Source organism: Ambystoma mexicanum, chromosome 6q (genome assembly GCF_040938575.1).
Source record: "Ambystoma mexicanum isolate Mex_15411 chromosome 6q, UKY_AmexF1_1, whole genome shotgun sequence".
NCBI classification, from domain to species: Eukaryota; Metazoa; Chordata; class Amphibia; order Caudata; family Ambystomatidae; genus Ambystoma; species Ambystoma mexicanum.
The window spans coordinates 42,011,509-42,025,203 of NC_090937.1; the positions used below are offsets into that span (position 1 = coordinate 42,011,509).

General features: G+C 43.5%; 1 protein-coding gene across 3 annotated transcripts in view; it reads right to left on the reverse strand.

The window, feature by feature from the left end:
* Positions 1-13,695, reverse strand: part of KLHL8 (kelch like family member 8) — a 789,397-nt gene that overhangs the window by 96,705 nt on the left and 678,997 nt on the right. For all 3 annotated transcript variants that reach the window (XM_069630444.1, XM_069630445.1, XM_069630446.1), the window contains one exon: positions 7,871-8,030. In XM_069630444.1, coding sequence (XP_069486545.1) covers positions 7,871-8,030 — 160 coding nt within the window. The remainder of the gene's footprint in view (positions 1-7,870; positions 8,031-13,695) is intronic.

Below are 13,695 nucleotides of genomic sequence, written 5' to 3' on the forward strand. Positions count from 1 at the left end.
TGTTTTTATATTGAATATCTGTGTGGTATTCTAGCACTCGTCTGGAGTGGTTTCAGTAAACATTCAACCTAAAGAATAAAAGAATGACCAACTACTTCAAACAACTAAAGAGTTTTCTGCGGCAACGCTGGTTACCACTGAGGCTCCAGGGCCATAAAATAAAAATAAAGCCACTATTGTGGTATAGGACTCGGCCACTTGGTAGTTGTAGAGCACATTTACTTTAGAGCTACAGGGTAAGCACAACTTGTTTTAACGAGTTACTCCCATAAGCTTGTTAGGCAAAGTTTGTATGCGGTACCCTCTGGGAACACTACAAACAACTGACTACAGGTATAGGAAACCAAACCTTTGGTATTGTAGAACCTGATAATATAGAGGCCTGGTTTGTTATCAGTACAGAATCATTACACACCATTACCCATCATTACCTATTGTTAGAGAACCATTATTTAGTATTACCCATTTAGGAATCATTGCATCATGTTTAGTTATCCATCATCTGATTAGTACTGATTAGGAGTACATGAAATAGTAACATTATACTATTCACATTATTACCATGCATTTGAAGAGAGAAATAGACCCCGTTATATGAAGGGTTTGCTTAGTTATGTTATTGCCATGTCGAAAGAGATGCTTTTAGAATTATGTATTATGCCATTTATGTAGCGCTTAGGCTGAGAGAGAAACGTGCTAGGCACTATAGAGAATGAATGAGGCCTGGAATACCATTTAGAGACACGTGTTATGTTTTGCAGTTACATGTACACATGTATGCATTGTAGAGACACCATGTATTGAGTATGCATTGCACTTAGAATATGCAATAAGTTTGCATTATGTAGTGCTTGGGTTTGCGAGAGAAAGTGTAAACGCTAGGTAGCTGGCTCCTAAGCCATTTTGAATGAAGACACACAGGACCACGGCGGCACTGCGAAGATGTTATGGTACAGTGTGAAAGAAAGGAATTCGTAAACAGTTTGGTTGATAAGAGGTCGCCTTTGCCTTAGTAGAGAGGGCCTAGTTTATCAGCATGGCTTGGGCTGGTGTTCGTGGAGACAGAAAAGGTGGGAGGCAGCGCCATGGGCTCTATTGCATGGTGAGAGGGAGAGTGCTTTTCGCAGGGAGAGCCTTGCACACAGACACGGAAAGAGAGAGTTTGTGAAGCCAACAGTGGAATGAATGGAGAAATAGGAATAGATGGTGCATTACACACAGACAGAAGGCCATGAGATAGAGATATGTTTTGTAATGTCACATTGACAAAGAACATGACCCGAACATGAAGTGAAAGAACATGCAAACACAGACTTTCAGGCATTGCTCATAGTTAAGAACACTGACAGAGACAGAGAGGCATTTATGTGTGCGTCATTGAATAGTATAACCAGAGGTATGCTGCTCTCAGAGTTCGTTCAAACTGGTTCTAGATGGTGCTAGATGATGGAGTTCGATGAGGGAGAGGTGTCTTGGTGCAGCAGAATCCAATGGCTTTGGGAGATCGAGAGCTTGGGGAAGCATTCTGATGAGACCTTGATGAGATCGATCTGGCAGAGAGAGAGCGAGGCCTGGCCCCGAAACTGACTGGCTGGCTGGTTGCAGAGTAGCGGGAGAGGAGAGACTCAAATGGGAAGTATGGTTTATGACCTAAACCGGATTGATTAGAACAGACACACTCATACAGAGCTTTGGCTGGCATGATAGAAGGGGAAATCAGACAGGGATTGTCTTAGGGAAAGAGAGAGAGTGAAGTATGGTGTGGAATGGTGAGGAACGCTGAATGCTGGCACTTGCCATATGTATATTGCATTTGACACTGATAGCTTGTATTAGAAGCCTGTAAGGCTTATGGTTATATTTACTGCATGGTAGATTTCCCAATTGAAAGGAAAAAAGTAGTGTTGCATTTAAAACATCTAAAAGCAGATATTATTTTATTACAAGAGACATACTTGACAGATGCAGAGGCTGCAAAATTTGAGAAAGATTGGGCAGTACAGAGGTTTCATTCCACCTACTCTTCAAGCTCAAGAGGAGTTTCGACATTGTTTAAAAAGAACTTCCAGGGAATTATTATAGGATCTAAAACAGATAAGAAGGGCCGTTGGTTAACAGTTTCAAGTCAAATTCAAGAGTTGGAGTTTACTATATATAACATCTATGGTCCTAACAAATAGCGGACAATTTTTCAATGGATTCGGTCGCTCCTTATTAGACACAGGGGGGGGGAAGAACTTGTTGGTGGGGGGAGACTAACCTGGTGGTGGACCCAGTTCTGTATAGAAACAGTCACATGGTAAGAGATGGCAGGAAAAAAGATAGAGGCGTTGAAGTTGTTAGTGCAGGATTTCGGATTGCCAGATGTTTGGAGATTGGAACACCCGACAGGGAGGGAGTATAATTTCCACTTGGGAGCTCATAATATCTATTCACGAATAGACAATCTGATGGCATCAGGAATAGTGACACAAAATGTTATAAGCAGTGAGACTGAGGGCATCGTCATTTCAGATCATGCACCCATCAAATTAGAACTTTCACTCAAATATTCGTCAGATAAAAAGAATTTGGAGATTGAACACCACAGTTTTGAGAGATGAGGAACTAAGGAATATTTTAGTGAAGCAAGCAGAGGAATATATTAAAACAAATTTGAATGGGGAAGTGGGGATTGATACTGTTTGGGAAGGTTATAAATGTGGGGTGGCCATGAGTGTGTCTAGAATTAAAAAGTGGAAAAGAGATGAGGAAGTGAAAGAACTAAATATCTCAATTAATTTAGAAAAAGAGCGGATGGGTTCATCTTATAAAGGGAAACAGATGAGGTTAATGAAATTAAAATACGATTTAAACAAAATTATAAGTGAGAAGGCAGAGTTTGCAATCTTCCGGACAAAATGCAGATATTACGAGGGAGGAGAGAAATGCAGAAGATTGCTGGCTCATTGTTTGAGAGTAAGAGAAGCGAATAGAGCAATTGGTGTGATAAAAAGGGGTCAAGGGATGACTCGGGATCCAAGAGAAATAAATGAGGTATTTAGACACTTCTATACAAATTTATACAGTGAGCGCATGAGTCTGGACCCCGATCGGATGGACCAATTCTTATCGACTTTGCAGATTAAAATGACAGAGGAAGAGAAAAAACTCTAGAATCAGAATTAACTTTAGAAGAAGTCAAGAAGGCAGTCTGGAGCTTGAACACAGAAATGCCCAGGGCCAGATGGTCTACCAGCTGAGTTTTATCGAGCAATGCCAGAAAATAACCCGATTCTGTTGAGACATGTTTGCAAATTGTAAAATAAAAGGTATTTTACCACCTACACTACGACACACAACAGTATCCTTCTTGCTTAAACAAGGTCACAAGGTCATCCAGAGCTGGAAACAGGAAGTTATAGACCTATTAGTTTGATTATTATAAAAAATCCTGGCGAATAGATTGGAGAAGATACTCCCAAGATCAATACATCCCAACCAAGCAGGTTCTATATGTTTCGGCTTCAAACATGCAGAAGTTGTTACTTACCTTGGAAGAATCTCAGAAATTGAAAATGGACTCAGTAGCCTTTTCCCTCGACCCATAAAAAGTTTTCAATTGAGTAAGATGGGAATTCCTACTGAGAACGATTGAGAAGATGAATACCTGAGTTGGATTAGAGTGCTCTATAAAAACCCTACAGCAGAGATTAACACGAACAAATGAATATCTGCCAAATTTGAATTGCAACGTGGGCCCCACCAAGGTTGCCGTTTATCCCACACTACTGGTGTAGGCAATAAGAGCTGATAACAGGATTATTGGAATTAACTTTAATGGGATTCATCAAAATCTTTGACTATACACCCAGGGACGTCATTTCACCCAAATGCCAGGGGTAGCGGAAGTGACATCACACAACCCTTGACCTCTGATGAAATCACAGGAAGTGATGTCATTTGACCTCACTCTGAAGTGATATTGCATGAAGCGATGGAACACAACCTTTCACCCCTTGACAAAACAAGGGGTGGAATCACATAGCATTGTTCCTAAGTACACTATAGAAAACAGGGTTAAGATATCACTGTAATGTGATCTACATTTCATACAAGAATGGATCCCCATATGTATCGTTAATATTCGTATGTATAGGCCCAAATTACTGTGAATGCAAGCAGACGTCCAAGGCCAAATGATAAGAATGTATTATTATATAGCACTTACGCTTAAGTGATTCACCTAGAGCAAATATACATACAATATCATCCAACCTGTGTTGGTACTCATTTATCAACCTCAGAAAGATGAAAGGCTGAGTTGGCCTTGCCTGGATTCGAACCTGCAGATCACACACACATCGCAACAGCGAGCGCTCAATCCACTGAGCTATCTTACTGAGCTTAGCTATCTAGCCGGCCATTGGAAAATGAGCCACTACATGTCTCATGTTCTCAAAGTCAGAAAGCAAGCTACACTCTGTAGTGGATACCATTAAACTGGTAACTGAGATTTAACAGCAGGCCAGTTCATCTGCAGGTCTGGTGCAAAGTTGACCACATGTCAAGCCTGCGAGAATCAACTGTTCACCCTTCCGAGGTTGTAAAAATACATACCATTTGGAGGGTTCATAACTATGTATTAAAGAATTTTGAGTAGCGCAGGGAACGTAGCACACTCACATGGTACCCCATACTCCGGGCACTCGTTACCTCATACATGCAAACAAATATCCTGAACAGCATGCCATTGAGAGAGGAAAGATAGACACATTACAACAAAGCATGAATTGTGGCACAGTTAAATCAAGGGCCACTTTATGTGTTATGGCCAAACATTTCTACACTGTACACAAGCTATTAGGTACTAGGATTTTGTCAAGTGACCGAGGACACTTGAAATGGAATGTCTTGTGATGATCGTGACAGAGACAACGGCAGAAATAAACATGCTATAACTACAACTTGCGAAAAGCAACATACATAGTCCGAAATGGATGCTTATTCCACTCTAAATGCTTTTTGGACGTTTTTGTCTGCACTGTGAATTTGAGGTGTTTAAGAACAAACGAAATCAGTGACTCAGCCCCTGAAGTGTGCCTGAAATAAACCTTTAATGAGTATAGCAATTATTGAATAGAATTCCAGAAAGACAAATGATTTGTTATTCCTAATCTCTCTTATTTAGGATCACTGCTCTAAGTGTTAGACTGGTGGAACCCCTGTTTTTTTTTAAGAGGCCTGAGCAAGAAAACCAGCCACCACAGAAACAAAGCCACATGGCCGTGGCCACAGCCCAGGAGCTTCCAATAAAAAAGTTCTTTAAAAAAATGTTGCAAGCCCTGTTGGCCCCCAAATGACGTCCCTGTATACGTGGATGATCTTCTAGTGGTTATTCAAGATCTTACATCATCAATCCCGGCACTGATGAATTTGATTGAGGAATTTGGTTTGGTATCAAATTATAAAGTAAATTGGTCCAAATCAGAGGCTCTGCCCTTACTCATTGTACCAGCAGAGTACTGATAAGGAGCTTTGGTTTCAGATGGTGCCCATATAAAATGAAATACTTGGGCATATGGATCACGAAGAATATTGGGGCAATGATGAGTCTAAATATGGACATGACTGAAGATTGTGGCAAGTGGAGAAAATAGAGACCCAAGCGCTTGTACCTAAGTCAATTACGGGGACGGCTGCAGCCGAGTGCAGGGTGTGGGTAAACTGCGAGTTACTCCATAGTTATAAAATGCTAGTTCAACAATTACATTCACACTGCGCACAAATAAATAAAGTCTGTGCATAAATTGCATATAATTTAATTGATTGCAGGTCAGTCTGACATGTGTTTCAAGCTATGTGCCCTCGTTCCGAGGTTTGTAAAGTCTTGGTCCCAAAATGTATCACAAATAGCGTTTGCTCGTAGAATAACACTTGTTCAATCACTGACTATATTCTTCCGCAGTTGCGTCCATCCATTAACTTATTCGTGCCTTTTCAGCCACTTGCACATTCACAGGGACATGATAATGCAAAAAAAAACATTGGAAAGAGAGCAATGGCAGTCACTCAATCTGTCATTAGGAGGCAAGGTAAAAACTATTAAGATGATGATGACACCGAAAATAACCTATGTCCTGAGTATGACCCCTCTCCTGCTGAAGAAGGTGGATTGCATACTCCAATCTTTTTTGTGGAAAAGAAAGGTTTCGAGATTGAAACTACGGAAAGTAAAACTGCAGACTGATAGGAGAGGATTAAACATTCCAAACTTTGAGCGTTACCATCAAGCGTTCACGCTGCAACATGTTATGCCGTTCATTATAGAAGATGATGAATGGGCAATCGTAGAGGCAAATAGGGCAGGACCGTTGAATACACGTGACGATCCTATAATCTTGCAGTGCAGATTGTGGGGCTCATTCTGCCTTGACAGAATTTTTTTAGGTCTACCTGGAGGGCGTATGAAGTGGCATCCAAATTGAGGCAAGGTCTAATTAACACTTCTTCAATATGGATTCATCCGGTAATTAAGATAAAGGACAAAACCATATTTCACATTAATTGGTTTGCAGCAGCAATTTTAAAAAAAATGGAAAATCGAAGTTTTCTTTGCAGGAGAAAGGTGGAAAACATTTTAAGAGTTGAAAGTAGAATACAACTTGGCTGATTGCACTTATGGAGAATATAGGAGTCTTAAACACACAGTGAATATGCCAAAATTGGACAATTCAGAGTTAATAATTACTATTAAGGAAATAGGTAGTCAAGAGAACATGGCATCTAAGATGTACAACCTGTTAAGCAGGTTTTGAGAGGGAAATAAAGATCCTGGATACATGGTCGGCATGCCTAAATGCGGAAATGACGCAAGGTAGATGGGAAGCTCTGTGTGGGAACATCAAAAGAATGTCTTTAAACATAGGAGGGCACGTCAAGTTAAGATCCTGAACAGAGTATTTTGGACCCCAGTTCAAACGCATAAGCAAGGTTTGATCATGACAGACGTTTGTTGGGGATGTGGCCACGCTCGAGGAACAATGGAACATATGTTCTGGGAGTGCTACAAGGTGAGATTTTTGGAGAGTAATTACCGGTTTGATGAACAGAGTGCTGAAGGAATATCTGGATTTTGACTTTGAGGCATTGATCCTGGAAGAAGATATGATAATGGAGGACTTAAGTCATCATCAAGTAACCCAAGTTTTAAAAGGGGCTCTAGTGGCGAAAAAACAAATCTTCGGAAATTGGAAGTCAACAGGTTTTCTGACATGGAATTCTTGAGTGGAAGAAATGTATCCAACTTGCAATATTGAAAAGGTGGTTTAACAATGCAGAAGAAAGAATCCCCATTTCAAAAAATTTGGGAGGCCTTCTTGAGTTTGGATCTGGATGGAGCATGTGATTAGTACATTTTTTTATGTTCTGTATTTGTGCAAAATAATTATATATATATATATATATATATATATATATATATATATATATTGCATTACAATTGAGTATTTGTATTTGATTAATGTGATTTAGAAGACTCATTTTTTTTTTCTTCACTTCCTCTCTTCCTTCCCTTAGATCGTGGATGTGGACATTACATTGTAGTTGGTTTGTATGGGGGTGGGTTTAGGGTTTATTTGTTGTAATTTTAGGGGGTTTTAGTTATATATGTTTAAGTTATTGTGTGTTTACTTGTTTGTTGAACATTTTGAATACATTGGTAAAAAAAAGAAATGACAAATATTGAAAGGATGAAAGTTAATGTAATATGTGATAAAAACACATTTTTAACATGGTATATATCAAGGCGTTCATCAATACAAACATGCACCTTAACTAACCACCAATTCCATGTACAGTTTTACTGAAATAAATTGAAACTTCTACTTACCAACAACATATAAGCAGCCGTGCAGTTCACTTACACCATTTCCAGCTCTGCGCTGTCCCATCTCTGAAACCTCTATCCACTTATCTAGGTGTGGGTCGTATCTCTCCACACTGGAGAGGGAAGCCACACCATCATTGCCACCGACTGCATATACATGGTTCTACACCGCAATGCAAAAGAAGAGACAGCAGTCAGACAAGACTGACTTAAGTCAAACGCACAGCCTTCCGGAAACATGTATTCACTGTTTAAAACAGAACGACTGTAAAATGATATGGAGCAGGGACACCAATTCACAAATATGGTAGGGGTAGAAGAAGTGACATCAATCTGATGATATCGGAGCAAGTGGTGCCTCATGATGTTTGGACTCCAAATGTCCTTGCAACAAGTAAAAACACATGCGCCTTGACCCGGATGACATCACAGTAAGTAATGCCACGGATGTAAAACACATACGCTATAATTAATCAAATAAAACCTCACTTCAGCAGGCAAAATATTTTCATTTCTAACCACATTTTAACTGTGTGCTGCTTATTATGTGTTTTTCATGTTATGACAGGTGTACAGCAAAACCAACCTGAGCCCGGGGCACTACTGTCATGCCTGCGCCATGGGCGCATACATTGGCGATCAATATGGACCTCATTTCCCATTTTCGAGACTTTGGTACTTTTCGATTTTTTCCAACAAACTTCACTTACCACAATGCACTTGGCTATAACCATCTTTTCCTGGCCATTCCTATTCGCTATCTTCGGAACTACAATCCCCAGAAGCCTTAGGGATCTCCTCTGCTTCCGCCAGCTCAGGAACAGAGAGGGAGGTGGCCGATTGTCTGCAGGTGTGCTTAGCCAGGTGCAACTAATTAGCCTGCCTGTGTGCGGGGGGGGGGGGGGGGCGGGTATAAAAGCTGCTGCCTGCAGGAGCTCAGTCTCTTGCATTAAGAGTCCTTCCAGCACCTTTTTGCTTCGAGCTATGGATCTTGTATGCGGTTCCTCCTTACTCCGGCTTTTATTGCAGCCGATCACGCTCTGCTGATTTCCAGCCTCCGCCTTTGCCCTTCCGGGCTTCTGCCTTGCAGCCGATCATGCTCAGCTGCTACCTTCTGCCCTGGTCTTCCAGGCTCCTGCCCTGCAGCCTGCCTCACTCCGACTGCCTACAGCCCTTGTCCTCTGGGCTCCCTGCTCTGCAGCCTGCCTCACTTTGGCTGCCTACAGCCCTTGTCCTCTGGGCTTCCTACCTTGCATCTTACAGTCCTCTACAGCCTCCTACAGTCAGCGGCCCTGCTCCTCTGGGCTTACTCCTTGCTGCCGGTCCTTCTGGCTCCTTGCCGCGCAGCCCGCTTCTCTCCGCTGCCAACAGCCCTTGTACTCAGGCCTTCCTACCTTGCAGCCGATCACGCTCCGCTGCTTGCTATCTACAGCCTTTGTCCGCTGGATTCTCAGCCCCGCTGGATTCTCAGCCTAGCAGCCCTCTACAGCCTTCTACGGTCAGCGGCCCTGCCCCCCAGGGCTCACTCCTTGCTGCCCGGCCCTTCTGGGCTCCTTGCCGTGCAACCTGCTTTACTCCGCTGCCCTAAGCCCTTTCCCTCTGGGCTCTCTACCTTACAGCCCTGCTCCTGTGGGCTTGCTCATTGCTATCCTGCTCCTCTGAGCTCTCAACCTTGCTCCTTACTGTCCTCTGCTATCCAATCCTGTTACACGACTTTCCCTTCATTTCCTTCTGCTGGTTTGCTATCAACTTCCTTTTCCTGGATTTGTCTGCAAGTATCTTCTCTTGTACTGTTTGTAGACCCTTTTGTACAGAGCTTGTCTGTTGGTTTCCATCAGGCAACCTCTGCCCCTTCCCTTGTCTCGTTTTTACGTTACAGACACCCATAGCTGTTGTTCAAAGTCATGACCAAACAGCGTGGGCCTCCGTTATAGCAAACTGTGCAGAAGGCTAGAGTTTTTCCTAAGGTCTGTGGAATACTCTTTTCCTATATCTGCATACACCCCTAGAGGGAATCCATTATGTTGTACCTTATTCCTTGCTACACTTGCCTACTCTTCGTTCTCATTACTTTCAGCTGTGTGTGTACTTATCTGTCCACCTTACTTCGGCACAACCACCCAAAACCCTTCCTGGGTGTCCTGTGCCTCTCTTAACAGAGTGCCATCCGTGACAACTACCTTCATTTGTCAACATAGCAGCTTTTGGCCAGTTACTGCCATGCCGCGTTTAGCATTGTGAGCCTCATTCAGCAGGTATAGTCAGTATATGTTAAATACGGCTCACCGTTCCCAGGTGCATCAATAACCAACCAAGTAGCATCCTCTATGTAGATACTGCCATCGTATTCCAGTTATAATCACACATGCTAATCATTACATGTAAGGGAGCAATAGTCACAGCATATAAGGATCATCCTTACATGTGTAGCAGTTATATGCCAAGTGCACTATCAAAAGCTCCAGTATTGCTAGTGAATGGCTTGTATGCATGGTATACTCCCTTGATTACTGATGTGTTTGGCACCACACTTATGCACAGCATCAGGCATCATTCCTTATAACCAGTGCTGCCAAAAGCAGAGTTTAGTTTTGATTGGCCAACTAATCACAGCAAACGCTTTGGAAGTCAGCAAGTGTGCTTGTGCAATGCATTAAGAAAACAGAATAATTCCTCATATAGGGCCTCATACACCTCCAGATGTGAATGATGCAAAAACATAATAGGATTACACCAGACAACGCAACACAGTTAGTTGCCATGGAAAAATAAAGTTAGACTTGTCAAGACTAATTCACAATACATGTTTTGCACAGACAGTCACTTGAGGTGCACACATAACTCACTAACATATCTTGCTATCCATTCTGTCTTTTATTCAGTGCATCTCCAAGGGTATTTTGAGGTGTTTCTGTATGGTAGTGGGGGAGAGACACCGGTCTTCCTGCTGCGATCATGGAGGCAGAGGGAAAAATGTATTCTGCCCAAACATCATCAAATAGATCAGCGCTGAATGCAGGGGTCTGGGAGCAGGCATGGTGCACAGAAGTTAAAGGTGGAAAAAGATTTGCATGAGCTCCCTTTTCGTCTATATGCAATGGCATGCTTTTGCATGAAGAATAAACACTGGTAGCTATGTTGGAATAAGTCATAAGAGGCAGGGCCGCAAAGCCCTGGGATTGGTTGGCACTTGAAAGGGGCAAAGCCCACAAGTCTGTGTGATTAGAAGAACGAGGCTCTGCTCTAGAAAAGAGGAGAAGAGAACATGATACAGCGTACACGAGTAGGCAGAGGTTTTCAGTCGGAACCATGTAACCCAAAGAAGTAGGTCTGCAAGGGGATGCAAGGGAAGGTGACCAGACAAGTAAACGCCATTGCCTCCTCTGCCGCTTACCATGCAAAACTCCTTAACGCAATCAGACCTTATCTGTCAAAAGACACCTGCACTAACATAGCCAGGGCCATAACCGGCTCGCGACTTGATTACTGCAATATTCTTTTCCTTGGGACCTCCAACAAAAATCTTGAGAAGCTCCAAGTAATACAGAACAGTGCCCTACGCGCTGCACAAGGCATTGCCAAGAGAGAGCACATCACCGCTGCCAGAAAAGCTTCCCACTGGCTCCCCATAAAGGAGAGGATCCTATTCAAGGCTCTAAGCATCACCCACAAATGTGTCCATCTTGCCGCCCCAATGTACCTTTCGCAGAGGATCCACCTGGTCTCCTCCACAAGACCCACTAGATCACCCTATGCCAGCATGCTCTCAGTACCCAGGGTAAAAAGGACCAGAGCAGGGGGCTCCAGTTTCCCGTACCTCGCTGCCGTACACTGGAACACCCTCCCTAGCTACCTGCGCTCTGAACCCTCACTGACCGCCTTTCGGAAAACCCTGAAAACGACCCTGTTCATCTAACAATTACATGGCCTAGCCCTCATAATTGTATTGTATGATGTATTATGTGATATATCTGATCACAGGTCACTGCCTTACTGTAACCCAAGGCACAACCTGCTCACATTGTAACTAAGTCTTCCTGCAAGTAACAGTGCCACAATGCCCCTGGGCTGCCTGCGCGCTATATAAATTTAATAAATAAATAAATAAATAAATGCGTCATGTGACCAGGTTAGAAGAACAAGTTACCTCTTACCCTGTAACGTTCTTTCGATGGGATGTTCCTCCGACGTATTCCTTATCTTGATAGATTACATCCCAGCTTGCTGGCCTTGGAAATCTTTTCAATAGAGGGCGCTGTGCGTCGAAGTCCCTCGAGCTGGTGTCCCTCGACAGCCAACGTCTCAGCGCCGACGTCATTGTGCGTATAAAAAGACTCACGCAGCGACCGTTGCTCAGTTCTGTTTTGAAGCTTGAAATTTAGCTGTGCATGAATTGGTTATTGACCTTGAAGGAGCGTAAGCTGCAACTGCAAAGGAGGTTTTACTGCGGGGATGGATGGGAGGGGCGATGAGGAATACGTCATTCTTCCTGAGAATTACGACCATTGGGTTCTTAGTGCCCACTGGAGGGATCTCATTCTCAGGCGAGCCTCTGGCATTAGGAAGGTGCAGGATGCCATTAGGCCTAGCAACCTCAAAAAGTCAAAGGCTGGAAGACGTTGGGCATTTTGAAACTTGGTGACCATCTGCAGAATATATTGAGCCCTCACCTCTGGTGGTGAGGCTTTCCCCAGGGAAGTGTCCAGGACTGCTCCAATGAACTGGAGTCTCTGTGATGGTATCATCTGTGCCTTCTTTAAGGTGAGGGAGAAGCCCAGTTTGTGAAGGAAGTGGCAGACATAACCTAGCTGGATCTGAGCTTGTTCTGAAGATACTACTCTGATCAACCAATCGTCCAGGTAGGGGTAGACGTGGATCCCTTTCCTCAGAGTTGCAGCCACTACCGACATTAGCTTGGTGAAGACCCTCGGGGCAGAGGTCAGCCCCAATGGCAGAACTCAAAATTAATAGTGAGAGTTGCCAATTGCGAACCTCAGGTATTTCCTGTGTTTGAGATGGATTGGCACATGGAAATTAGCATCCTGGAGGTCTAGAGATACCAACCAGTCCTGAAGCTGGAGGGCCTGAAGGATCTGAGGGAGAGTTACCATCTTGAACTTGTCCTTCCTGAGGAATGTGTTCAATTCTCGTAAGTCCTTCTTCGGTACTAGGAAGTAGGGTGAATACCAACCCTTGTTCCTCTCCGCTGCAGGTACCGGTTCTATGGCACCTTTCTCTAGCAGGTCTAGAATCTCCTGCATAAGGAGCTGATCTGGAAACTTCAAAGAGTTGTTACACGGCGGATGACTCCGAGGGGTGTGCAGAAAAGGCAGACAGTAACCTTGGGCAACTGTCTCCAATGCCCAAGCATCTGACGTAATAGCCTGCCATTCCGCCAGATGTTGAGTTAACCTGCCCCCTATTGGTGTCTTGTGAGGGGAGACCTCAGAGGGATTAAGAAGCGGCTGACGCAGATCCCGAGGGTAAAGTGGCACCTGCTGCTGCGGCTTTTGTACCTTTAACCTGTCCACCACAGGTGAATCGTTTTTGGCCCCTTTGAGCTGGTTGTCCTCTGACTTTTCTGAATGCAGAGTAAAAGCGAAAGCACCTATCCAGGAGGTTCCTGAGGGGCGATTTGGAGTCTGGCGGACTGCAGCCCCAAGAGATTTCGCTGCTGCCTTAGATGTTTGTAACTTCTCCAGGCTGTCATCAGCCTTCTTACCAAATAAAGAAGTGCCGTCAAAGGGCATGGCTGAATCTTGCAAGTGGCGTTAATAGATTTAAGCGCCATGCTACATGCCGAAAAGACTTTTCTTGACATAGCATCA